At 44.6% G+C, this 25,880-nt stretch overlaps 1 protein-coding gene across 1 annotated transcript in view; it reads right to left on the bottom strand.

Moving 5' to 3' along the window:
- Nucleotides 1-1,104: 1,104 nt before the first annotated feature.
- LAMC2 (laminin subunit gamma 2) overlaps nucleotides 1,105-25,880 on the bottom strand; it is a 56,811-nt gene continuing 32,035 nt past the window's right edge. The window contains exons 8-23 of the mRNA XM_054981595.1: nucleotides 25,503-25,612; nucleotides 23,505-23,726; nucleotides 22,016-22,198; nucleotides 21,549-21,752; nucleotides 19,103-19,239; nucleotides 16,478-16,634; nucleotides 14,607-14,812; nucleotides 14,311-14,390; nucleotides 12,099-12,236; nucleotides 10,781-10,925; nucleotides 8,407-8,556; nucleotides 7,443-7,557; nucleotides 5,739-5,938; nucleotides 4,779-4,937; nucleotides 4,592-4,691; nucleotides 1,105-3,642 (exon numbers count right to left, since the gene is read on the bottom strand). Of these exons, the coding sequence (XP_054837570.1) occupies nucleotides 3,392-3,642; nucleotides 4,592-4,691; nucleotides 4,779-4,937; nucleotides 5,739-5,938; nucleotides 7,443-7,557; nucleotides 8,407-8,556; nucleotides 10,781-10,925; nucleotides 12,099-12,236; nucleotides 14,311-14,390; nucleotides 14,607-14,812; nucleotides 16,478-16,634; nucleotides 19,103-19,239; nucleotides 21,549-21,752; nucleotides 22,016-22,198; nucleotides 23,505-23,726; nucleotides 25,503-25,612 (2,557 nt within the window). The 3' untranslated portion in view covers nucleotides 1,105-3,391. The remainder of the gene's footprint in view (nucleotides 3,643-4,591; nucleotides 4,692-4,778; nucleotides 4,938-5,738; nucleotides 5,939-7,442; nucleotides 7,558-8,406; nucleotides 8,557-10,780; nucleotides 10,926-12,098; nucleotides 12,237-14,310; nucleotides 14,391-14,606; nucleotides 14,813-16,477; nucleotides 16,635-19,102; nucleotides 19,240-21,548; nucleotides 21,753-22,015; nucleotides 22,199-23,504; nucleotides 23,727-25,502; nucleotides 25,613-25,880) is intronic.

The raw sequence follows: 25,880 nt of genomic DNA, 5'->3' as shown, positions 1-25,880 counted from the left end.
GTTATTGAGCATTTCCTCTTAGGGTGATGCGATCATCTCATTGACCCAAATCATTCCTCTTGATCTGGCCCTGGATTGGCTGACCCTCCCCCTTCCTTGACTTAAAGCCTCTCTTTGTGACCATCAACTCATTTTGGAGTTCCACCACTTGTTTTGTCCGCTGTACCCTTGCTAGTTTTGCTAGCTCAGGCCAGGCTGGAGGAATTTGCAATTACCTGCTGTTACCATCCACCCATCCTCTTGTGAGGAACAGTACCTGGTACCACACACACAGGGGTGTGTGCTAGTTTCCCCATAAATAAACGCATTTCCAGAAAACGTTGTTCCTTAAGTCTTGCCTAAGCAAGAGAACATTTCCCTCCCAGTTGTTCTTACAAGATGGGGCAGGGGTGGGGTGGGGAGATTCCCACAATTACATGAGACCCAGAGCAGTTCCACGATTTCAAAGGGCGGCAGTCAGTTATTGCCATGTTGGAGCTAGTGAGAGAACCCAGAGGTGGCAAATAGCAAGTTCAGATAGCCAAAACCATCTTGAGTGTTTGCTGACAGTCATCTGGGGATGCTCGGGAGAAACACTGTATTTGGAATCTCTCTCACTCTTTGCACGGAGTGTTCTTTTTGCCCAGTACCAGAGCCTAGGGGCAGGCAATAGTTATCAGAACGAGCACATGGAAAATAGAGAACAGTGTGGTAATCAAGACGCAGGGATGGCTCCCCCTCGCTTGTACCACCATCTGGTTCTGCAGGACACACCCAATGCATTCAGTACTCCTAGAAATTCACTACTGTCAGAGGCAGGTGTACAAAAAGCGACAGTCTCTTTGATGAAAAAAAATTTCTACTTGTGGAGGGCTTAATATATTCTCCATGTCTTTAGGTAGATAGCTCTTTCGCTGTCCTGTTGCGCATATCAACTACTGTCCTGAAGTGCACTCTTTCGGTCTCTCTCTCACATACACAAGCCTCTGTTATCCAAGATGAGCTTCAGCCTCTTGCTGGAATCCCCTGTACATCCTGACACCAGGACCAACAACGTATTCAGTGTGGTGATGGGCATAGGTAGCACAGACATCATGTAGGAGTGTGTGTGCTGAGAGAGTAACCATGGCCTTCCAACAACAACAAAAGGCTCAAATGACAGTTTGCATTGGGAACCAGGAACAAGGATAGCAAAGGAGAGAAACGGAACGAATAAATGCCACAAGATCAGTGAGCAGGCCACTTTCCAATTTCATCCAGTTTAGGACAGCATGCCTTAGGAACATAGCATTGTGGTACAGATGATGTAAATAATGTCTTAATTAGTCTTCTTTTTTGCCTTCACGTGCTCAGTTATGCTTATGTTTGGGGGGAGGGTGGGAAGGGGACGGGGTGTAGCATAAATGGGGGAGGGGGCTGGTGGGTTTGGTGTGGAAATGGTCGGAGAAAGCATCAACCTCTGACCTCCACAGGAATTGGGGTTTAGCTGCACAGGGAGGAAGACATTTATTTTCTGTCACTGAACTTGCAGTTTTAAACCATAGTATTTGTTTTATTTTAAAAAAATAATAATAAAAAGGGGAGAAACATATTTGAAGATGTCAGATATTCATGGAGAACAGATCATTGTGGCTAAAGTGGTCGTGGACCAAAAAAAAAGACAAAAATATTCAAAACTGGCAAAGCGTTTAAAGATAATGTTAATAAAGAAAAATTATGCTAATATGATTTGTGTTGACCTTCACTTTTGTTACTTCTGGGCTAGAAGCTCTTTCTGTGTGACTTGAGCCATAACAACTACTTTCTAGTCCTTCCATCGCAAGGGTAGCGTGGAAACAGAATGAGAGCGGAACTACAAGTGACAAAAGGCACAGGTTGGACACTTGACAGCTTCCCTCCAATTTTGATGGGAAATGTAGGCAGCTTGGCGGAATGTTGGACAAGTGACAGTTGAAAAGTCCATTGGACAGCAGTCAGAGAGCCAAGCTGCAAGACCAAGACGCCCACATTTCCCATCAAAACTTGAGGGAAGCTGACAAGTGTCCAACCTGTGCCTTTTGTCACTTGTAGTTCCGCTCTGAGAGTGCTCAGCTGGACAATCGCTGTGGAAACAGACCATCACTTCCTCCAAGTGTCATAGTGTCCGTCAATGTATTAACTCTAATACATATGAATGTTGCCATAGTGGATTAACAGGTCACAGGTCCAATCCTAGTAGCATCCTCTGCTCCCAGTGTCTTAGGGCTGGGAAAGACCTCTGCCCAAGCCTCGGCAAGAAGCTGCTAATCTTTATTGATCTAGGAATGATAGTGTAACTCAGTGTAAGCCATTATTGGACATTGTTTTCTTTTTGCAGTATTATACCAAACTAGAATAATCTCTTCTAGATCCGTTTGCTGTAGCCAAGGATGACTGATCCACTCAAGGGTCAGATGAAGTTTTGAAGAAGATCCCAGCAGCTAGATACCCCATTCCCCTTTTACCATTACCGATCCTGGTGGCAAATAATGCTTTGTCCTTAAGATGGACAGCTGAATTGAGCCAATTGGATTTTAGAGCTGAACTCTGCCCTTTAAAAATACCACCAGGACCAATTTTGATTGGGCCTCCAGCACGGCAGGGACCGGGTGATCTTGTCCCCTGCCCCGCTGTCACCCCTTTTCAATTGCCAGCTGTTTGGGCGCTTGAAAAAGCACTGGAGAGGGGAACAAGAGTGGATCCTGCCACGCTAAAGGCCTGATGAGGATCGGGCGCATGCAGCATTTTTAAATGAGTGAGTTCAGCTCAAAAATACCCTTAGACACTGCAACGGCTAGTTTGGCCCTAAGTTGCTGGGGTGATGAAAGCTGCTGGCCCTGATGGAAAAGTGACGGAGGGAGACATGAAAGTGAAGGACCTTCTAGGGTAATGATAGATAACTGAGCACAATTAATTTAAAAGAGTATGACTTCCCTCTTGTTACATTAAATAAGGCTGGGATAACCTGAAAGAATACGGTGGGGAAGGTTTCAAGGTCCAGCTGTTCGCTACAGACTTTGGACACATCCACACAATGAGCAAGGCACAGTCTGCTGGTATATTTTTGAGTAATACAGTCTCTTGTACGCCGTGCCTCTTGCATGCCAAGCTGTTCATGGTCAGCTTCTTCATCCGGCAGCCTGGTCCTCTTTCCTGCACCCCAACATAGGACATCTGGAATAGCTACTTTTCCAATGTTGGAGGCATGGTTACATTGCCACCCACAATGAGGCAATTGTTATCCAAGCCTGAAGAGAATCTGTTCAGCAGAGCTGCATACAGCTAGTCTCTAGGAGGCCTGGATCTCTTCTATAACCCCAAACCATTGGCCTAACCCTAATATTGTGTCCAAGACCGAATGAACAGAATACATATCATCCTGCCCTCAGAGTCTTCAGGGTCTCTCAATTGGTTGTATGTTGTAGCACTTTGTGGGGAGATTATCACGGATCTCCTCCAGGTTTTTGATATCTGCAAGAATCTCTGTGATGCTCCTTTCTAGCGTCTGGACCCGAAGTTTTTGACGGCTGGCTGTTTCCTCCAGCTGTAACATCAGTTCTTTCAACTGGTGATTTCTTTTTCTGGCCTTATCAAGGTTCATTTCAAGTATGGCCACACCTTCCTCGTCCACAGCCTCAGGCTGATCTGTATGAAATGACAATGGGGAGGGGAGAGGACAACCTGTAAGTAAATCTGAAGTTGTAAACCTGTGTTGTTTTCCCGAACTCAAAAGTTCCATGGAATTGCTATTTGCTTCACTGGGGCAAACACATAGACACCGTATACTGGACTGCTATTATTATCCCAACAGATTCTATGTCAGGAAAATGGCAAAGAGAGAAAGCTTCACCCCCAGGCCCTTGATTCAGATTGGATTCCATGTATGCATTCTATGCTCTATGCATAGGATTCCCAACATTGTGTTTGGACCCTAAGGTGTGAATCCAGATTGAAACTCCAAAGGTCTTAGCATAATTCTTGGCTGTGCAGTAGACCACGAAGTCAAGCTATTCATACCCTCTTGCACTAGATAGCAACCATGCAGTTTCCCGATCCGTATTCATCTGAACTGTAACCCAAATATGGCAAAATGAGTATCCATGCAAGATTTTGTACGAAGGAAATTTTACATTTCAGATGTTGCCCTTTCTACATCATGAGTACTTAACCATTCACTGAGTGCTTTGCCAATCAATGAATAGAAGAAAATGAGCTGTTGACAGGTCAGACTTAAAAAGGTTTAATCAACTGTCTTTTAAACTGATTTAACTGATCATCATTTGTATTTAAATATGATCAAATTCATTCATCAGTTACATACCTAGACCTCATCAGAGGAGCCTTTTTGGAGCTACTGGATGCAATACAAAGGCTACAAATTTGTCTTTTTTATTTCTTATGGCAACACACAAAACCCCAAACACACTTTTTTTAAAAAGCCAACTCTTAATGCTCAGCCTCACCAATTAAAATTTGTCCTCACGGATTGAAATCACCTTCTACTGATTAATCCGTGGATGTTTTAGTTGATTAATCTGCTTATGAAGTCAAGGAATGCCTTGCGTAGTTTTAATCATAAAGCTCGCCTCCTTACCCATCAGCCGAAGAACATCTTCCAAGGTGCTCAGCACCCCTTGGACAGCACCTCCAGCACTCACCGCATCTGCTTTTGCCTTCTGGGATACCTGAACAGCCTTGAGAGGGGACAACAATCACAAACGTTAGGGGGGGGGCTCTCCAGATCCCTTTGATAAAAAGGCAGAAAGAGTTACAAAACTCACTTCCTGTGCCATGGTGGCATCCAGGTCAGCCTCCAGCCCCTTCCTCTGCAATTCGCTTTCCACTTCCTGTGCCTCTCTCTGCAAAGACACGATCCCCTTCTCCAGAGCCAAGACTCCATCTGCTGTCCTGTTAGCTTCCCAGGCCAGCCTTCCTATTTCCTAGAGAAGTAAAGGCAACAAAACTATAGGAGGAAATATTCATGAGTCAAGAAGATCCCTAGCGATGGAAATCAAGATGGGCACTATGAGTATTTGGAGGAGTGAGTCGGGTTGCTTCTTTTGTGAAACCACTAAGCAACGGCAACAAAACTTAGACAAATCACAAAAATCCCATTAGAAATATTGCAAGTAACGGTAAGTGAGAAGATCCTCCTTTGATGGATCTCATCAGAATCGTAGTTTTGTTAGCACTGTTTAGTTATTATATTTTAATCACAGTCTCAACAAATCTCCTCATCTTCAACTCTGACCGGTACTAGATGTCACGGAGAACATATGTAAACATGTATAAATGGCCCTGACCTGAACAGCCCAGGCTAGCCCAGTCTTGTCAGATGTTGGAAGCTAAGTAGGGTGGGCCCTGGTTAGTGCTTGAATGGGAGACCACCAAAGAAGTCCAGAGTCAGTAGGCAAAGAAAGGCAATGGCAAACCACGTCTGCTCCTCTCTTGCCTTGGAAACCCTACGGGGTCTCCATAAGTCAGCTGCGACTTGGGAGGCAAAAAAAAAAAATTAGAGTAAACAAGACTCAAACTTGAGCCCAGACCTAGGAAGACAGTGACAATATATTTTAGTTGACACTGAGCTAAATTAGCAGACGGTTAGCCAACCTGATCCTCTAGGATGGAGGAGGCAAGTTCAAATTCACAAAAAAACCCAAACCTGTGCAGCTGCCCAGCCCAGCTCTCTCTCCCACATGCCCAGGATTCCCATCCGTACGACCTCTTCCATTCTTCCATACCTGATCAATGCCCTCTGCGATCTCCTTTGCCTCCCCAGCCATTCTTCGGGCCTCCTCTGCTTCAGTAACAGCAGTGCCCAGGGCCTCTTCTGCACGCCTGGCCTTCTCATTGGCGCTGGTGACCATGCTGCTTATGAGAGGAAGCTTCCGCATGGCCTCTTCTGCTTCCATTCGCTTGTCACCTACCTGCAGATTGAACTCTAAAAGCCAAAAGGGGAGGGACCCCACCTGAGTAAGGAGACCACTGAATGCAGACCACCGAATCCCTATCTGTGCCAGCAACACACACAAAACTGCCTTATACTGAATCAGACCACTGGACCACCAAGGTCAGCATTGTCTACTCAACCTGGGACCTTCTGCATGCCAAGCTGATGTTCTATCACTGAGCCATGGCACCTCCCCAGACAGAGGGGGGAGAAGAAGCTTGAGCCAAAAGCACTGAACTGGATGCCAACAAGCTGCAGCTTTATTGAATAACTGGATTTCAGCTGTTGAGTAAAGATGGCTGAGTAGAATTAGGGAAGTGCAGGTCAGAACTGGGAAGTAAAATGACCCAGGAGAGGCCCAGGCTGGCTGGCCCCTGCAGTGTTACAAGCCGGTGCTGCAGAAGCCACTCAGTTCAGACCCGACCAGCGGCACCAACGATGAATGTTAGCTCACCCACTGCCAACACCCCTCGTTGGTGCCGCTGGCCAGGTCTGAGCTCACCTGCACTGGCAGAGCTACTAGGGCTTGGTTCTGCTTGCTCCTCGCTGCTATTGGTTCCCCATGGGAGTGGCCCACCGGGAACTTTCCCTGTAAGTTAAATGGCCGGTCCACTCATGTTCAGAACCTGTTCTTCTTTGCTATCAACCTGCAGCGGACTTGATTAATTAATTGTAGCCTACCATAAGGCCCAACAGACCGTCAGGGCGGCTTACCATACCACCACCACCCCTTGAAAACATAACAATAAAAACTATTAAAAACACAGTATCTAAAGGATTATGTTCAAACATCAGCTCAACAACTAGAATCAAAATTCAATTGTAAACATCTGTAAAACTTTCACTGCAGCAGGTAACACTGCATTACTCAATTAACAATCCTCACTCAACAGCTTCTAATTACAATGATGCAAAACATACCACTCTGTGTGTGCATTAGTATGGGATACACAGACGAGCGTCTATTCATGGACCTACCTCAATCCTTTCCAAAATTCCAAGCCCTGCCAAACCCCAAAGATCAGAATATAGCGCACAAATCTGAGTTCATTTGGATAGAAGCTGATTTGCAAATCTTTACCTGATTTATATTAGTTACATTGCAACATTTTCCTGACACAGAATTGGAATTTTTTTTTGTTAAGTCTGTCTAGAACAGTGCTATATAAGCACAGCAGGATTTGAGTTAACAGCTTTCAAGAGTCTGAACCTCCCTTCTTTAGACACCTCTCTTCTAACTCTTGAAAGCTTACACTCTGAAAATCTTGTTGGTCTCTAAGGTGCCACTGGACTCCAATCCTGCTGTTCTATTGAAGACCAACACGACTACCCACCTAAACTATTCATATATAAGCACAGTTGTTGTTATTATTTATAATTGTTGTTGTTATTTGCTGAGTATGAACACCACCTCCTGATTTAAGCCTTCCCCTCACAGAACTCGCACATTTGCTGCAGACCGCTCCAACGGCACCTGTTTTTTTAAGCAACTCACCTCTCAGGTTCTTCAAGATGCCATCAACTTCCTCAAAAGTGGCATTGCCAGCACTCAGTGCCTTCTGGGCTGCATTCTTGGCAAGGTTGGCACGAGACAATAACTGGACCGATGCCTGCAATGGCAGGAAGACAAAAGAACACACGTAACAACTCAGCATGAAAATACAGGCCCAACTCCCAGAACTCACACTCAGCTAGTCCCAGATGATCTGCATTCAGGGACTGAAAACAAAAGCTCAGGGTACCCAGTGCCATCTAAAGATCCAAGCTTGGATCGCATGAGTAGAACAACCAGAGGGGGTTCCCATGATGCGCACAACACAATGTCCTTGTGGGTTGCCATGTGTACTTGGAGTTCCATGCCTCCCAGGTGCACAAGGAACCGCATTTTGATCGTGGCCATAGCATACATGGAGAAGGGCTTTAAGTATTCCCCCCAACCCCCGCTGCTGTTTCCATAAACTGAAACAGCTCCAAGGGAGCTGGGTATTTGCTCTGCTGGGAAGCTTGTGAGTAATGATGGCTGAACATAAGCTTCCCAGTGGAGCAACTGCCAGCTCCCTGGAGTCATTTTGGTTCACAAAAACAGCACAGGAGGTAGGCCCTTCTCCATGCATTCCATGTAGCCTCCATCAGACCACAGCCCTCCTGCCCCCAGAAGGCACAGAATTCGCAGCACTCATGTGATAAGTTCTCACAGTATCCATGGGGACTTTGTATCATGTGAGTCCTTAACCTGCTACACGGAGAAAATACAGGATTAGACCCATTCAAGCTTTCTGGAGGCCAGTGGGAGGGAAATGTTTCCAAGTCTTTATCCCAAAAACGTGTATTGCCAGCTTCATCTTAGAAATGCATAAACATCTGGCTGCAACTGCCACTCGGAACAGGTCAGGCTGTTAGAGACCACAGCACCATTGCCTACCAACACTTCCCAGGTCATTAATATGGATGCACTTTACCAGTCTGTCATGTTGTCCCTTTTGCAGCAGCTCCTTGATCTCTTCTTCCTTGCTCCCCATGTTGCTTTGCAGCTGCTTATATTCTGCCATGAAAATTTCCACTAAGCCAGCTAAAGAGTCGGCCTTCTGCCGCAGCTGCTTGGCTTCTTCCTAAGACATCAAAGTGGGAAAAGGCATGGCTTTGCTTAGTGCCACTGATGCTGATCACAAAAACTGGTCTTTTCTGTTATTTATTTTGTGGTTATTTACATAGTTTATACCCTGCCTTTCTGCCTTCATCAGGGCCACCAAATATAATAAGAGCACATCTTAAAAACCATTAAAACCAAAAAAGCACATCATCAAAACAATTAAATCCAAAACTAAAATACACATATAAAACCATTAAAACAACAAATAAAACATTAGGCAATCACTGAGGGAATGCCAAATGAAACAAAGTCTTTACTTGCTGGTGGAAGATGGCAACAGAAGGGACAGATTGGGGAGAGGATTCCAGAGTTTTGGTGCCATTACTGAGAAGCCCTCTCTCCTGGGTTGCCACTCATCTTCTGAGTCTCTGCTTTGGGTGCCCTGTCGAATCTCAGAAGGCAGGAGGCACCTGAAGCAAGGCCTCAGATGATAACCATAGCGATCAAGTAGGTTTTTACTGTCATCTCTCTCATTTAGGAGGTCCGCCAGATGGAAACTGGAGTTGGCCTGAAAACATTCTTTTTGTTTGTTTCCAAAGTGTCAAGAGGCCATATTTAGGGAATCATGGCTCCTGATACAATATTATTGGTCAGGGTCAGAAAACCACTTTTATTTAATCTTAGTGAGGGACATCCGTGAGGCAAAAAAGTGAACCAACTTTACTTTAGGGGGAAGCAAAGACACAGGGACCAAAGGAGAGGCAGTTGGAGACAGGAAGGGCATTCAGGGTTGCTTGTTTTTTGTGTGCCTCCCTCACCCACTCACACAAAATATATTGTTGCACTTCCAAGTAGTTAGGCTAGAGAGTAGAACGACTGCAAACTCTTGACAATAGTGTCTTAGTTGGTTTACTTCATATTTAACTCAATACGATACTTCAAAGGGTGGTGATTGTTTTTGGAAGGGAGGGAAGTGTTTTAAACTGTCAAGCAATAACGCAATTAAAATAGATTCTCCCCTCAGCAAATTGGCTGCACACTTTGCGACTTCCTTTTCTGTTAAAAATATTGTTGGGAGATCCAACTGAACCTTCTGTGCAACAATGTAGTAGTCTGGGCAGACACAGGACTGACACTGTCATGTCCTTCCCTACCTCAGCCAACCAGGGAGGTTCTCTCTTTTGCTGGTACAGAACCTCCGCCTGGGAAGCTGTAGTTGGGAAGGCAGCTGCTCTAAGCCCTTTCCCAGCAACCTTGTGAGGTAGGACACTGGGGCCTCTTCCTGCCTGCCATGACCCCTGGCTTTTTGTCACCCCATACCCTGGGAGTCCCTCCTTGTGCTAGGGCACTTGCCCAGGGGAACACCCTGAAGGAGGATCACGGTAGTCCTGGCTTTGCAGACAGGTGTGTGGGAAAGAATCATTGCAAATATCTCAACTAAAAAACTTTATTTATTACAGCCACAGCTCTAGAGTAAACTGCAGACAAAGTCTAAATGTTACAGGCTAATAAAAATCAATTCAGAATAAGTATTAACTAAAAGGATCTTACAGTTTTTGTACGTTAGCCCCAATGGAAACTGATGGGCAGCAGCTTATACGCACACAAAAGAACAGCCTTTGAGGAGACACTCCACATGGGCTCCCAGCCAAGTTAACCAATCAGGGGTTAAGATTCTGGGCCCTAAAAACCCAGGAACTCCCTGGGTTTTTAGAGACAGAATAGACACTAACTACCTCAGTAAAAAAGGAGGAGGGACTTCCAGGAAGAAGCAGGAAGTAGCCTAAGAATACCAATCTGGAGACATGCAAGAAGGACAGAGGACAGGAGGAAAGAAGGATCCCACCCTGCCATCTATCTAACTGTCAGACCCGCTGCCCCTTGCAAGTATTCTGTCTCTTCTCTGTACACAAGATACTGTATTTTCAACACAGATCCCATATCTACTCCCCAGGTGGCATATTATTAAATCCCCTCACCACGGATGCTACCATTCCATTCTTTTTGAGTCTTGGGACTGGCATTGACAGAGGACTCAGATTTGGCCCAGGGCCAAACTACTTCGTGCTAGTCAAAATCCTGTCAGAAACAATGCAGCTTGGGAACGGTTGATAACAAATAGAAATTCTTCCTCTTGCAAAGCACAGGAAAAGAAAAGGCAAGGTAGAAAGCAACCAGGGACTAATTTTTTTTTAAGTTTCCAATCATTTTGGGGACCAAATACACAGAAAGAGAGCTTTTACCTGAAAAATGCTGGTGTCAACCTTTGGTAAACGAGCCAGGGAACTGAAAAGCAGCTGGCTGCTCTGATAGGCTTGGTCAGCACTCGAAGCAGCTCCATTGGCATCAGTTTCCAGCTCACTGGACAGCAGCTTTACTTCATCATACCTGAAAATGAGGAGACTATTTTGAGCCCAGGGGCATTATATTCCTCCCTCCATGATTGCATCACATCACCTAGATAACATATGAAGGGAGAGGGAGGGTCAAAAAAGTGATGCTTTTTAGCTCTTCCATAATCTGCCCTGACTACTTGTAGCCAAGGCATTCTGTTGGGGGGTGGCAGTGGAGACAACACCATGCCCCCCTTCCTGCTCAGCTCCCCATATGGTCAAGCCCAACAGCCACCCAGCCCAGAGAGTTTTGTTGGGCATTCCCTCAGTGAGCCCTCCTTCCCATCCAATGTTTTAATTGTTTTAATCATCATCATCAATTTATATAACCGCCCTTCAGGACAACTTAACGCCCACTCAGAGCAGTTTACGAAGTATGTCATTATTATCCCCACAACAAAACACCCTGTGAGGTGGGTAGGGCTGAGAGAGAGCTCCTAGAAGCTGTGACTGACCCAAGGTCGCCCAGCAACCAGGGACTAATTCAAGAGGAGGAGTGGGGAATCAAAGCCAGTTCTCCAGATTAGAGTCCTGCGCTCTTAACCACTACACCAAACTGGCTCTCTTAATTTTTTAAAATGTTTTGTATGTTTTAGCTCTAGTTCTAACTGTTTTCATGATGCTTTCTTGTTGTTTTGATCATTTTAAAATGTGATCTTATTACGTATGTTTTTATTAGTTAACCACTTCAATGGCTCTTACAAGGGCAGAAAGACAGAAAATAAATTTTGTTAAACTAAAAATAAATAAACTCCGGGCTGTGCACGTAAGGCTTGTGATCAAAGCTGAGGTCACAAGGGACAGGGGGTAGTTTTAGCCCCACCTCCATGTTGGCTCCCATTCCCACATGAAGAGATTGTTGTGATAAAGGGAAACCCTCCCCCCTCCCCCCGCCCCCTGACACTGTATGGTGTTAGTCATCACAGAGGGATCCCTTAGAGCAAGACAATGTGTCTTTGTGCTCCTTGCAGTGTATAACCTTCCCCTGATCCCATCCATATGTGAGACTTCCATTGCAGCAACGAGCAGAAACGACAGTAAAATACTAGGAAATAGTTTGATAATGATCATAATGTTAATTATAAGACCTGGAGCAAATAGAGAAGATAAAGGCAACTGACTACCGATGCCCTTTAAACGAACACAACTAAGCACCGCTGGAGCATACTTTTTCCGGAGCCCTTGCACAGAGTTTGCCAGGACCCCTCCCCCGCTCGCAGCTGACTGCACCACAGCCAGCGCTTGGCTCGAGGCATCTTCTGCTGCCCTGGCTGCTTGCTCAATAGTATTCGCCAGCTGCAGGTGGCTGAAAGACAAAATTGAAAAAACAAAAAAGATGATCCGGGAATGGGTTTCAGGCAGAGTCATGGCCATCACTGCCCCCTCTTTTCTCATCTTTACCCTGAACACAATGAGACAATATTCAAGTGAATACTTATTGGATGAGGAACCAGTGTGTATTCAACCATCCGTGGACTTGGTGGAGCAGGAATTTCCCAGCTTCCCCCTCCTGCTGCAACCCATTGAGTTTGCTAAATCTAGTTGGTCCTTAAGGTGCTATTGGCCCTGAATCTTGCTCTTCTGGATTTTTTGTTTCTGGGAATCAGTAGATCCTCTGGAACAGTATTCGGGTAATAGTAGGAGTCTGTGTACTGCTCCCCTTTTGCAAATGAAATGCCATTCTGTTGAACTTTGCAGTTAGATTCATGCCATCTTTATTTATTTATTTGGGGTTTTTTTAGCTTGCCCTGCCCTAACAATTAATTCAAATACAGCAATAACCAAAATTAAGGTAAAAAAAAAAAACCCTTAGCATTACCCATAACTACTTTTTATTTGAATGAATGAATGAACTTTATACATTGTGCCACATTTAGCCACATACAAAATTATAGCTGAGCAAAACCATGCCTATTAAAATGGACCAAATCAACAATAATCAATGATCCTTTTTGCAGCCACCGTTTTCCTCATCACTAAATTTCTGCTGGCATTTCATAGGCACTGGACCATACAGAGCCGCCCTATGATTAGTACCTTTGCTAACGTTTGCCATTTTGATTGCTGCTGGTTTGACTAGTTTGCATAATCCCTTCAAAGATAATTGCTCTCATAAGAAACAAAATGTTCACACAAAAAGGATGTCTTCCACAACCATTTCCCAACAAACACAAAACCTTAAACTGTATGAAAGTAACATCCATCATCCATGTTTTTTCTGATCCATTGAGAGCTCTTCCCTGCTCTCTCAATCACTCTCTTCCAATTCCCACCCCCAAAACATGAGTGCGCTTAAAATATTGTTTGCTGCTTGGTTTTCCACCAGGATCATATATCATTGTAAATGCTACTACCCAACTAGAGGCTTAACTTCAAATCCAATTTTGCTCTAAGCATCCCAGGAATAAGGTGGTCACTCCTGAGATTCAGAATAGCCATTTCTGTCCCTTCCAGACAGAACCATGAGTTCCCTTATCAGATGCAGTGCCCTCCACCATCCTTTATAAAGGGTCAGTTTGTACAACTGCCAGCTGAAAATCTGGAATAACCCCCATGAGCAGAGAATATGAGCTTGTGGGAACATACTAATTACACATACCAATTAATAATGAGATTAGATTCCTGAAATCCTTTCCCATCAAAATAGGGTACAGGAGTCTCAAGAATCTGCCAACTGTACGAGGATGTACATTTTAAGATCAAGGACATATCTATTATTCTATATATGTATGGGTGCCATCCTCATGGGGCCTGGAATTCTCCCAGAATTACAACTGAGTGTGGACCCTATGGTATGCCATAGAGTCTAGGGAAAAATGAATCCTTCAAGTAGCATCACACCCCTTCCTTCCCAAAACTCCACCTTCTCAGGCACCACTGTCAATTCTCCTGGAATTTCCCAAGTTGGAGTTGGCAACCATATTCAAGGAGGGGGGATGCACCTGTGAATCCAATGCCCCACTTTGTTCATGATATTTACCCTATTGTGTGAGCCTCCCCAGACAGATTGGATAATCCTTTCCACCATTAAAGATAGAAAGATAAACACAAAGCATGGAGAGAATACTTAAAACCCTTGTATATAGTTGTTAGAATCAAGATGTGAAGTTTTCAAGAACTGCACCACATTAGGCTTCAAGTGGGTTTTTGCATGTTTTAAATTCAGGCATACATGAATTCAACCATTAAAGAAATCATGGACAATTTTTCTAAATTTTGGTTACCTTATCTAGAGTTCCTTGCTATAAAACCAGCGCACGCTCTCCCCCCACCCCACCTTTTAAACTGAAATTTAACATTTTGCCTTAGTCTAACACAGCATTCAGTACCCATTTGCAATCAGAACTGGGCCAAGTGACAGAAGACAGTGATTCACTCACCTGTCTGCTAACTTCATGGCTTCCTGGGCTAGGATTAAAAAACTGTTTGACCCTCCAGGGAGATCCGAAGATGGAATAATCTAAGCAGGCGAGGGAAGAAAGGAGACAGAAACATCAACCTGTGCTTCTGAGGAGTAAAGGGGCCTATGCCAAGTTGCATTCCAGAACTCTGATTGCTTCCATTTTTGCCGAAGTTGAAATCCTGCCCGTCTTTTCAATTTCTTTCTGTATCTTGGTTCATAACCACTACTCCCGTTCCCTGAGCTGAGGAACTGCCGCAAGGAAAGGATACTTGCCATGCCTCCTAACTGGGCCTTGCTTTGCTCCAAATCCAAGCGAGCTCCCTGGATGAGCCTCCTGGTGTCTTGCACCTGGCTCTGGTACCGATTGCCCAAAGACTGTAGCCGGTTGGCTGTCTCATTTATCTCATCCAGTTGGCTCTGGTAGGTGAACTCTTGACCCTTCATCTTGGACAGGCGGCCCCCCAAGGACCTCTCAGTGGCTTGAGGATGGAGAGAGAAGAGGAGGAAAAAACAATATTCACTAGGCTAGAGGAAACATTTTGATAAAGAAGGGAAGTGGTCCTGCAGATGCTGATGAACCATCAGAGAAAGCACAATTCAAATTATCTGCAGGCAGTTCCCAATGACAAAGTGAGATTCCCCTGAATACTTTAAGCTCCGCCACACTAACATCCAGAATCAGAGGAGTGCTTGGAAAGAGACGTTGGAACCCACACTGGAGGATCCAAATCAATAATTACCACACTAAAGTAAATATTTGTTCGTATACTTTAGTGTGGTAATTATTGATTTGGATCCTCCAGTGTGGTTTCCACTGTTGGTTTGCTGTTTAATGGAGGCTGGCTTCTTTATTGTGTGGAAAGAGATGTTGGCATGAAATAGATATGATGGCCAACCGTGATGTGTTGCTCCCTGAACAAACCCCTTTGTCTGCAGCAACCTAATGAAGGCTTTCCACTTTCACAATAGAGATGTCAAACTTCAGGTAGGGTCTGGAGATCTGGAATTACAACTGATTGATTACAACAGAGAGCAGTTCTCTTGAAGAAAATGGCTGCTTTGGAGGGTGCACTGTATGGCATTATACCACAGTGAAGTCCCTGCCCTCCCCAGGAGCCACACCTAAATCTCTAGGAATTTCCAAACTTGAAGTTGGCAACCTTATTTCACAGCAAGCCATACATTGTCATTTCAATCAAACCAAACACTATGGTTTGCATTTTCCTCTACAAACCAGGATCTGAAACGGTAGCTTAAATCGTGGTTTGTAGAGAAGAACACAAACCATAACATGTGCCTCAGATGTAATCATAAAATATGGATTGTTATAAAAACAGAAGTCTATCATGAACTTGCTGTATGTAAGAGAAAGACAGGGAACACAAGGCTACAGATTCCCCAGGCTTCTTTGTGGAGCAACAAATCATGGTTTGCTTTGCTGTTACATCTGAATAGTTCCTATGAAAAACATGGAAAGCTTCCTTCTGTTATGAACTAAGGAAAAGGAATTACCACCTGATAGTTGCTTCCAGAAGAAACCAATATTAAAAGGACAGCTGGAGGCTGCGTGGAGGCCCTTCCATTTGTCTTAGAAGAAAGCTCTGCAGGTTATTTCTAAGTGTCTGGGGATCAGCTGCTATAGCCCAGTGTGAGTGGTGAGAGAAAGGCTCATAGAGCTTTATTTACATTTATTTAGACATTTATATCCGACTTTTCTGACCATTGGAGACCCAAAAGGCTTACAGTGTCATTCTCCCCACCTTCATTTTATCCTTACAATACAACCTAGGCTCAGAGAGGTTGCCTGGCCCAAGGTCACCCAGTAAATTTCCAAGCAGAGTGGGCATTCAAACCCAGGTCTTTCTTATGTTACTTTTCTACATTGTGTAATATTGCTTCACATCCATTTCTTTAAACAAAGGGCAGGGCTGAAGACGGGTGGCACTAAGTGGGAGTGGTAAAAGGAAAAGGGATGAGACTCCTCAGCAGTACGGTAAGACTTTTTGCTACTTCACCAGTTTTGAAACTGGTATCCTATTTACATTCTTTCCAAGGGATGGAAAGGACTCTTTAGGCTGCTCTTAGTTGTCTTGTTTCTCTTATTCAGCTCCACCTCCATCCTGAAGGCATCTGGAAAGATTTACCTTGCAAAGTCTGGGCTTCTCTCAGGACTTCTTGGAGCATCTCTTCAGCCTCTCTCATCTTCCTCTCCAGCTCCAAGTTATCTCCAGGCACTCCCCCAGTCTGCACCTGAGACACGAGGGCTTCTAGTCCCTGCAGTTGCTGAAGGTATTGATCCACCTGGAAATAAGGCAGGGCTCCAATGAAAAGACATGAACAGAAGCCGAGCAAAACATTCAGAACTTGGCCAGGGGCTACAGAGCCTTCAAATGTGCTATAATAGCTGCTAGCTGGGCAGTCCCCCTGTTTTAATGGTGTTGCCTTTCTTCATTCCCTCATCTAAATGTTTATAATCTGCTTCTTCAAAGCATAAAGAAGCAGACAGAAGGAAAAAAATAATATTAAAATAAGCACTACCATAAAACACCAATACCCACAATGCAAGAGGGAGAGGGCATGGCTCAGTGGAAGAGCCTCTTCTTTGCATTCCGAAGGACTCAAGTTCAATCCCTGGCATCTCCAGTTAGCAGCATCAGCTGGTGGGTGATGTGAAAGATCTTGACCTGAGATCCTGTAAAGCCACTCCCAGTCAGAGTAGACTACACTGACCTTGATACACTGAGAGTTTGGCTCAGAACAAGGCTCATGCGATCCTAGGGGTATATCTGAATATGGAGCTCCACCAAGAGAAGCATTTCTATTTGCAGAGTTTCCACTGATTCTCCCTACCCACTGCAACCACCCAGCTTTTTCCTGATGCTGTTCTTCAGTGCCCACTGACTCTCAAGGAACAAAATGGGGGGGGGTCCCCCCATGGACCATAGCAAGAGAGGGAGGTGGGAAAGTCCTGCTCCACAAAGTCTGCAGATGGTTGGATATACCTCATTAGCACTACAAACCCCAAAGTAGAATAAAACCCCATACCTGATCATTAAAATCTATTCCCTTAGCCTCGTACCCTAAAAATACACGGCCATCACAGGAAGAGACAATAATGCTAGGAGAAGTTGAAAGCAGTAGGAAAAGAGTAAGACCTAACATGAGATGGATTGATTCAATAGGAAGCCAGGGCCTTCAGTTTGCAAGACACGAGCAAGGCTGTCAATGATACGGCGTTTCGGAGGTCATTAATTCATAGGGTCACCATAAACTGGAATATGGCACCTAATACACATACAGGGTCCTGTACTTCAAGGATCAGAGAAAAGCCATCCCCCCCAAACCTCCAGTACAGTCTAGTCCAGCAGCACACCCCTTTCAGTTTTTTACTCTGCTCTTCCTCCAAAGAGCTAGGAACAGCTCACATGTAACTGTCAGCCTCTCCAGTGTAGATAGCTTTCAAGTCCAGACCTGTTTAGATTGAGCAGTAGAATGCTTTCAGGCTATCCTTTGGAAACCAACATATTTTGCAGTACTGATTCAGATGGCATTTTAAAAAGCGTATGTCTTTTTGATCCAAAGAACTACAAGTGGGAGGCATCACTGGAGGATAGCACAACAGCTATCCCCCAACACACACACACACACACACACACACACACACACACACACACACACACACATGGAGAAGGGAATGCCTCTTACAAAATAGTGCCTGCTGTGACACGTACAAGCATCACCTGAAAAACAGCATGCTTTCTGCCTTCAAACGAATGTTTTTATTCATGTGCCAATGTAATTGATCAACTATTTGATTAATTTTCTAAGAGCTTGAAGAGGATAACATGCACTCTAGCTCTGGGGAAAAGGCAAGGGGAGAGGGAGAAAGAGGCTGTCCCCACACATTATTGGGTTTTGCACTGTTGTGCTAAAATCACTCAGTGTTTATATGACGCCCTTTGGAGAAATCATTCGTGGATTAGGAAGAGGCTGTCATCAATATGCTGATGAAATCCAGCTCAGCTCTACATTTCTCTATCCAAATCAGCTGGTGACGTTGGAGAGGCCCTGAACCAGTGTCTGACTGCTGTGGTTAAATGGCTGTGTGAACAGGTTGAAACTGAATCCTTACAAAGAAGAGGTGACGTTGGGTGGAAAAGCTGAGGTCTTGAAGGGCATGGAGCTTCCCATTTCTGATGGGGTTCGAGCTGATGCTCACTGACTCTGCTAACATGAGCCTCCGCGAGGCGAAGGAGGTGGCCGCCTGGGCACTTTTGCTGAGTAGGGGAAGGAGGCCAGTGCGCCTGCGTGCAGGCCCTGCTCTGTTGCTTCATGTTGCTGTGTGGGTTATACTGGATCCATCGCTATGCTTACGAAGCAAATTAATGCAGCTAAAAATAATGCAATCTTCCAGCTTCATTTAGCCCAGAACTTTGATATGTCTGTTTGATAAAATTGTCTTTCTGCTCTGTTCGCATGTTTGTAAGCCAAACAAATTTGCCTACCCAGATAGCACTGCCCCTGAAAATTTTCTCCAGTTGGAAAGTGGGGAGCTTGTAATAACAATACACACTTGGAAGAACAAGGAAACTTCTGTGCACAATTGCGCTATGCCTGTGACCGAGCCTTCTGTTAACTGCAGAGTGTTCAGTGTTCAATTCTGTCCTAGTTCTGCGCCTAAAGTATCGGGAGGCGGTCAGGAATGACGGTTTCTGGCAGAACTGAGTGCTATGACAACAGATATCTAAGTGCAAAAGGAACAAGCTTACCTGTGCCTTCACTTGTCCGTAGCAGGCTGGACAGCGAGTATGTTCACAGCTGGGCCCTTCAAATCCTGCCTTGCAAATGCAGCTCCCATCGCTACGGCACCGCAGGGGCTCCGAGCCCACGGAATTGCAATTGCAAGCTGCACAGGATAAGGAAAAGTTTATGGTTGGGAAAGAGAGCCTCCAGATCAGACCTGCTCATGATGATACAGAAGGTTGGTAGATTTATTCATATATTTAATTTATACCTGCACTAATAATGTTTTTATCAGGCGTAAACAGGCCCCATGGCTGTTGCCACCGGAGGAAATGACCTAGGAAGGCCTTCTTCTACCCTTGCAGCACTTGGAGCCACTCTAAGTGACAGAGCAGTTCATAAGCTGAGCCCCTTGATGGTACATGTGATTAAAGATTGCCTTATGGGACCCCTGACCTGGTTCACATCACCTCTGTTGCACAGCTAGGTCCTCAAAGGGTAGCAGAGATGATAATATGGGGGGACACCGTATCAGAAGCCCTGAGCTCCAAGATGCAAAAAAGGTAAAACACAGGGTTGGTTCTGTGGCCAACCACCCAAGCAACTGCTTGGAGCAACACAACAAGGAGCATGCTGATGCACTCCAGTGGCACAGGAGAGGATGCGCATCCCCTCCTAGCCCCACACTGCCAATTCCAAACCAAGGCAGACTGGGTCCTGGACAAAATGAATATACCTTGCTTGGGATGACAAATACTTTGAACTGACCCTGCAGTCTCTCTCCCTCAAGAACCTACTTGCTGTCTTAGCAGATGGCGACAAAAAGTCCCTTCCCTTTGATAACAGACTCTACTCAGATCCAGAGAAGTTAGCCGTGTTAGTCTGTGGTAGCAAAATCAAAAAGAGTCCAGTAGCACCTTTAAGACTAACCAATTTTATTTTAGCATAAGCTTTCGAGAATCAAGTTCTCTTCTTCAGATGCCTGATACTGAAGAAGAGAACTTGATTCTCGAAAGCTTATGCTAAAATAAAATTGGTTAGTCTTAAAGGTGCTACTGGACTCTTTTTGATTTTGTCTACTCAGATCGCTACCTTTGAAAATGCTCCACTTTCAAAGACTATTTATTTTGCATTCTTTTGCAGGAAACATTCGGAAAGAACCCAGTGGAGTGGGAATAGCTATATACTTGCTTGTTCTTTTTCATGCCTCACAGACTCTCTCCAGCCAAGCAACTGACAAAGTGACAGCCCTGATGATCCGAACAGGCAGACGTAGACCAACGTATAATATAAGGCCGAACATAATAGCGTTTCAGCTCAGCAGGATGCGGGAGGCTGACTTTACACATAACACGTTCCCGATAGGGCAGAGCCTGAACAAGCAGCATGCTTGGCCGGCTACCAAAAAGGATCACTATAGATGTTACTGCCTTTGCGAGTTTGCCATGGAGCCAACCTGTGCTCCACACTGTTGCGCAGCAGCTCTGGGGAATGCTTCTATTCCAAAGGAGAGCAAATGGTCCCGGAAAATGACTGCGGAGGGAGGGAGAGCTCCTGCCTTTCCCACAAGCTTTTTTATTCATGCAAAAACAATGTGGTGGGGGGAAGACATTTCTCCACGTCTGCTGCTCCATGTGGAAGTATTGTGTGCATGTGCAGCAGCAGCAGAAACACGCTAGTTTTGCACAGGGAAAAAAGCTTGGAAGAAAGGCTGGATCTCCCCCTTTTCTGGTGGCAGCTTTCTGAGCTCGTTTGCACTCTCCCTTTTGTATAGAAGCCATTCCTTGGAGCTGCTGTGTGACCACGCAAAGCACGGGTTGGCTCCGTGGAGAACTTGTAAAAGAAGTAACATCTAAAGTGACCCAAAGTCACATGAATTCATCTGCTTGAAGGCAGCATTTTAAGGCATAGCCTTGTCAGAAAGTTACTGACATATATTTCCTGTTAAGGCAAGGCATTTGCATGTGACTACAAAAACAGGAGTGAGAGTGATCCCATGTCTAGGAATAAAGTTTCATAATCAGCATTTTGGTCAGAGGTTCCCAATCTCATTAAGCCCTCGGGCACTTTTGGAACTTTGAGTATAGAGAACGGGCACCACCACAAAATGGCAGCCATGGCTGGTCGGTACTTGGTTGCAAACCAAGCATCCTGCTACAATGGAGGATGTTTCTGAATTGGTGCTCCTTGTTGACAAAAAAATAGTGTCTCCTAGGCTCTTCTGAAGCACCTCCTTCTTCAGTGGAGTGGAGGAAACCCAGGACTGGCTTTTTACTCTTGGGAAGAGTTGCATGGGGGAAAAGCAAATGGGTGCCAGGAAACCCATCCATGGGCACTGTGTTGGGAACCAGTGCCTAATATTGTCCAAAGTATGTCCTAAGGCCTGGTGATATCCAAGGCCTTAAAAGATAAGGTCCCCATCTCCCCCATCTCCCTTGGAGCCAACATTCATTTGTAGGAATGATGGTGTACCTTGGCATTTCTCTGCTGGATTGGGAGAAGAAGGGTTTCCAAAGAAGCCATCCTTGCATTTGCACTCCCCTGTCACATGGTCGCAAATCCCAGAAGCATTTGGATCAACATTGCTACACTGGCATCGTTGGCAGGGCCGTCTTGAACCATTCTCACCCAAGGGATCTCCAAAATAGCCATCAGTGCAGAACTCACAACGAGAGCCTAGGAAGGGATGGAAGACCAATGGATGAAGACGTGAACCAGCAACATACAACCTTTTCTTAAATGTCTCCCCACAACACTATGCATATAGGTCTATTGGCATTCGAAAGGCACAGAAACCCCACAATCTCTGCTCTTTGTACATGAATACACAACATTGGGAAACTCACAGAGACTCTTAGTTAATGTTCCTATAGGAAAAGGAATATTGACCTTGCAGAGAAAAAAAAACCATAATTAGACATTACACATTAGAACATTACCACTGGTTCCTGGAGGGCACTTATTACAAACAATCTCTTGTGTCTCTGGCAGCACTGAACAGCCATGGCCACTCGGGCACGGGCACGGCTGGCAACTCCGTAGGTTCCATGGGGGACTGTAAAAGCCAGTTGGGCAGGCAGAACTAATGTGCTCCCTGTTTTCATCTCCTGAATAACAATCTCCTGGACAAGGTCAAAAAGAAAAAAAAAAGAATAGCTGTTGAGATTAGCATTTGACAACACATGGTTCAGAGACTGCAAGCAATTTCAAGGCTTTTTATGCTGCTTTAAAAAAACCTCGGGCTTCTTTCCCTCATGTGAATAGAGGCGGAGTGTGAAAATATGATGGCAAAAATGTTGAGGTATATGTAAATATACATATATGTTAATTTTAATAAACTGATTTTCTGAAAGCAATGCATCAAAACATTTTGACTCAGAATTTTCTGAAGAAGTATAATTAATGTAATTTACAAACTGTTGTTTATCCTTATCAGCCAAATCCATTATGATAATTTCCTGTCAGAATTTATGTGGACAGGCCAGCCTCCTGGATCTAAGTAGTCCTAGTAGAATCTACCACCACCTAGACATTTTAAGTATATTAATAGGCTGTTCAATGCTGGCTGGTAGTTCTCCTGTGTGTATGAGATAACAAAAAGTACAATCGCTATGAAAACTAAGGAAAACAATCAAAGAAGGTCTTAAGCAAACTACACACTTAAGTAATAAGATACAATCTTTTAAGCAAGTATACTGGGAATGTGCTTCCACAAGTTCATAAACAGATGATTGTACCCTAAGGAGTCCAAGTTGTTTACTACTCCTTCTGGCATGAGTCTTTCCAATTGTGACCAGACGGGTAATCTGGAGCATTAATCCCCCATTTCAAAACATCTTCTCAGTAGTCACAAAATAGCAAGCAACAAACGTAATTGCACTCAACATCTTTATTGCATCTTCTGCAGTAACAAACTTCTTGGTTAAAACATCAAATTAGGACTCAGGAGACCCAGATTCAAATCCCCACTCTGAATATGAAGCTCAGTGGGTAATTTTAAGATGATCATCCCGATTAGTCTAATCTGCCTCTCAAAGTTGTTTGGAGAATAAAACAGTGGTGAGATGTCCATGAATGCAGTCCTCAGCAGCTTGGAGGAAGGTGGAATAAAAATGTAATAAATAAACATACGGGTGCACACAAGCAAGTTTAAAACACTCTCATATATTAATGCACGCAGATTATTTGGGCCTCAAAAATAGGGAGACTGCATTAGCAGGGTATACACTTGTACATACACATGTGTAGCATCCATGTTGGCTTGCACATAAGGGGAGGAAAGGTGTGCTCATGCTTGCTCCTCCGTCATAGACAGGATTCCTAGCTGAATCAGTAAATTAACAGGCCCGCAGGGAGCTGCCTTATTTTTACATTAGAGACCAGATATTTGCCTATACACATGAAACAAAAGATTATGGATTTTCTTACCAGTATCTGGATCACAGGTTCCTCCTCCCTGGCAATTGCACAGCACACAATTGCTGAAAGCCCCAAGTCTGGCAGAATCCTCTCTCTTGTAACCTGGAGCACATCTCTCGCAGAACTGCCCCTCGTATCCTGCTGGACACAAACATTGCTCCACCCAGGCTGCCTGAGGGCCAGAGGCTGGCTGCGCCGAAACCAGGATAACATTCGTGAGGTAGCCTGTGCCTGAACAAGAAGAAACACGTTACAGTGAATACTTCATAGACTCCTGAGAGGGTGACATGACAAATACCCCACATCCCAGAATTGTCTGGGATTGCCTAGGATGAGTAAGAATCACCTGCAGGTGGTCAGACTGGTAGACAGCATATGGCATTTTCCCCTGTCCTCCTTTGTGTGATGACTTACACAATTATTGTTGTGTAAATAGGTGGGGACTGGATTGCCTGAAATGTTCTATCACACTCTTGCTGAAATTCTGATGGCATCATGAGATGAACCCCTTCTAACCATCTAGTTCTTTGTGGATCCTGCTTGGCTTCCAGAACAGGGAAAGTGGGGGATCAATTTGCCTGTTGGTGGGGGGGTTGGCAGGGATGGAGCAATGTTGTAGATTCCTTGTATAGAATGTACTCCATGCCCTAAAACATGCCTTTAAAGTATCTGTAACACAGACACAGAAATCAGAACAAAGTATGGTATATTGCCATAGGCTGGAGGAACTAAAGAGACTTCCCAGAAGTTAAGTAACTCTTCTTTTAAACTGGAAGAAGGCCCCTTAGGCTTTGAACATTGCTTAGTGAAGTGGTAGGATACAAGCCAATGTGGAAAGGATTCCCTGGTAGTAAATAAATGGCCAACAGATTCTCTACTCTGTAAAGCACTTTTCAAAACTAATCATCTAAAACATGCACTCCAAGCAAATGGCTACTCCAGAAATGAAATCAGAAGAGCAATTAAACCAAGGATAAATCAAACAACCAAGGAAAAACAGTCTCCCACAGGAAAAGTGTTTTTGCCATATATCAAGGGAATCACTGATCAGATGGGAAAGCTTATGAAAAAGCATAACCTTCAAGCAGTATTCAGACCCACCAGAAAAATACAACAGATGCTATGATCAGCAAAAGACAGTAGAGACCCCCTCACCTCTGCAGGAGTATACCGCATACCCTGCAGCTGTGGACAAGTTTACACTGGGACCACACAGCGTAGCATCCAGACAAGAATAAAAGAACATGAAAGACACTGCAGACTTAGCCATCCTGAAAAATCAGCAGTGGCTGAACATAGCCTAACTCAAACAGGACACAGTATCCTATTCCAGGACACTAAAATACTGGACAACACTTCCAACTACTTTGTCAGACTGCACAGGGAAGCCATTGAAATTCACAAGCATAAGCAAAACTTCAACAGGAAAGAAGAGACTTTAAGAATGAATAGAACATGGTTTCCAGTCCTGAAAAACACCAGGCTAACAAAATACTCTATACCCGACAATAGCCCTGCAGAGAAGATTAGCACATCAAGCACCAGTCCATATGCTAAAGAACCTCCCCAGGATACAGTGAAGCCTCCCTCCATTAGCATTTCACACCCTGGGAAACTCTTACAGGATGACTCAGCCCAACCCCACCTTCCTGAGTAGATATAAATTACCTGCCAACATCTTTTCCACACTGTGACACTGAGAGACCTCTGTCTTTTGGTGCTACACCTCTGAAGATGCCAGTCACAGCTGCTGGCGAAACGTCACGAACTACAATGCCAAGACCACGGCTATACAGCCCGGAAAATCCACAACAACAACTTTCTCCGGCCGTGAAAGCCTTCGACAATACATTTTTCAAAAATTTCATGATAGGGTTTTAACAATTAGTAAACATCATTTTGGATTACAAGGCAGGATATCTTTCTTATTTTAAAATTATAAGGAAAAATGTTAAAATTGTTACCCAACCTTTAGCTCAGGTTTCCCCATCCTACTCCCCAACTCACTGTCTCCATATGTGGCTCTGATCCAAAGAGCTGTCAGATTTCCAATTAATCTGCGGAACTCTATGCCAGTCAACTGAGGGCTCCAGTTGTTATTTGCTTGCTCATCCAACCTGCATGCCAGAGATGATGAAAGAAACAGAAAAGTTCTAGACACAAAATACACCATAGCAAGGACACCTAGAACCAAACCACCACAAAACACTGAGATATTATCAACTAAGGGCCAACCTACAAGTGATGAATGACACTTGAACAGCAAGTGAACAGACTCATGTGCATTCCTCCCTGTTCACTTGCGCTCCACTTGCACACCACTTGATCACGTAATGGAGTGCAAGTGGAGCGCAAGTGAACAGGGAGGGATACATGCAAGTCTGT

The sequence above is a fragment of the Eublepharis macularius genome, chromosome 5 (assembly GCF_028583425.1).
Source record: "Eublepharis macularius isolate TG4126 chromosome 5, MPM_Emac_v1.0, whole genome shotgun sequence".
In the NCBI taxonomy this organism is placed as follows: Eukaryota; Metazoa; Chordata; class Lepidosauria; order Squamata; family Eublepharidae; genus Eublepharis; species Eublepharis macularius.
Note: the sequence above shows the minus strand (reverse complement) of the source record. Positions and strands in the feature narration are given on the sequence as shown.